This window comes from Microtus oregoni, unplaced genomic scaffold (genome assembly GCF_018167655.1).
Source record: "Microtus oregoni isolate MIOR12 unplaced genomic scaffold, Mior012 000023F_ref0000262, whole genome shotgun sequence".
NCBI lineage: Eukaryota > Metazoa > Chordata > Mammalia > Rodentia > Cricetidae > Microtus > Microtus oregoni.
In genome coordinates this window covers 28,440,598-28,442,196 of record NW_024543082.1, presented here as the reverse complement: position 1 = coordinate 28,442,196, position 1,599 = coordinate 28,440,598, and the positions used below count along the sequence as shown (strand labels likewise).

General features: G+C 47.5%; 1 protein-coding gene across 1 annotated transcript; it reads left to right on the top strand.

Moving 5' to 3' along the window:
* The first annotated feature begins 231 nt into the window (after positions 1-231).
* Gpr15 (G protein-coupled receptor 15) lies at positions 232-1,314 on the top strand. The gene has a single exon (XM_041673395.1). It carries the CDS (start codon positions 232-234, stop codon positions 1,312-1,314), a length of 1,083 nt encoding a protein of 360 aa, XP_041529329.1.
* Positions 1,315-1,599: the final 285 nt, after the last annotated feature.

Genomic DNA, 1,599 nt, shown 5'->3' with positions numbered 1-1,599 from the left:
AAACTACATTTTAACTGTTTTCATGTTCGTCCAAGATCTTGAAAGAAGGGGAGAGATAGAGACAGAGAGAGCAGAGAGAACAGAGGAGAGAGAGAGAGAGAGAGAGAGAGAGAGAGAGAGAGGGAGAGAGAGAAAGGAAGAGACTGCATCAAGAAGCTCTCTCGATTTCTCAAGCTCATAAGACTCATAGTAGGTAAGAAAACTTACCAGCTTCAGCATCTAACTTCAGTGATGGACCCAACAGCCACCCTTCTTTATTTGGATTACTATGAAGCTGCAAGCACCGATCATCCCGCCATGGGGACTCTCTCCCACCTTTCCTACACGTCTGTCTTCCTCCCTATCTTTTACACAGTCGTGTTTCTGACTGGAGTACTGGGGAATTTCACCCTCATGGTTGCACTCCATTTCAAACACGGCAACCGAAGATTAATCGACATCTTCATCATCAACCTGGCTGCTTCTGACTTCATTTTCCTTGTCACACTGCCGCTTTGGGTGGATAAGGAAGCCTCTCTGGGGCTGTGGAGGACTGGCTCCTTCCTGTGCAAAGGCAGCTCCTATGTGATCTCAGTGAACATGCACTGTAATGTCTTCTTGCTCACTTGCATGAGCATGGACCGCTACCTGGCCATCATGTGCCCAGCCTTAGCCAGAAGATTGAGAAGGAGAAACTGCGCATATGCAGTCTGCACCAGTGTCTGGATCATCTCATGCCTCCTGGGACTGCCCACGCTTCTGTCCAGGGAGCTCACTCAAGTGGATGGGAAGCTGTACTGTGCAGAGAAGGAACCCACTCTGCTAAAACTGATGTGGGGTCTGGTGGCCTTAATTGTCACCTTTTTCATCCCCCTACTGAGCATTCTGACCTGCTACTGTTGTATCACGAGGAGGCTGTGCGCTCATTACCAGCAGTCGGGAAAACACAGCAAAAAGCTGAGGAAGTCCATAAAGATCATCATTATTGTTGTGACAGCCTTCATCTTCTCCTGGTTGCCCTTCAATACTTTCAAGCTCCTGGCCATTGTCTCGAGGTTGCAGCCAGAACACCAGTTTTCCCTGGAGTCTTTTCAGATGGCTATGGAGGTGAGTGGGCCCTTGGCCTTTGCCAACAGCTGTGTCAACCCTTTCATTTACTATGTCTTTGACAGCTATATCCGCCGGGCCATTGTCCATCGTCTGTGCCCTTGTCTGAAGAACTATGACTTGGGGAGCAGCTCTGAGACATCAGACAGTCACCTTTCCAAGGCCTTTTCTAACTTCATCCATGCGGAGGATTTTGTCAAGCGGAGGAAGAGGTCTGTGTCACTCTGAAGAAACCTGTGACATTTTCAATCATGGACACTCTGAGGAAGCTGGGTTTTGTCAGCAGTGGAGAAAGAGGAAAGCATTAAAGTTGAAATTTATATTGCTTCATAAATCCAAGAAAGTGTTGATTTTTTAAAAAGGTGCCCCTGAGGAGATCCTGTGTTGTGCATATAACTAGGTCACATGCTGCATTTTCAGCTAACTGGTCTTACTTGGCGATTAAGCCAGCCAGGCAAATTACAAACTGTCCTTGAACTCTTAGGTTGATTTCTTCCTGTGTGGCAGTGCACC

Coding starts and splice junctions, on each gene's coding strand:
- Gpr15 (XM_041673395.1), top strand. CDS start 232: ATGGACCCAACAGCCACCCTTCTTTATTTGGATTACTATGAAGCTGCA.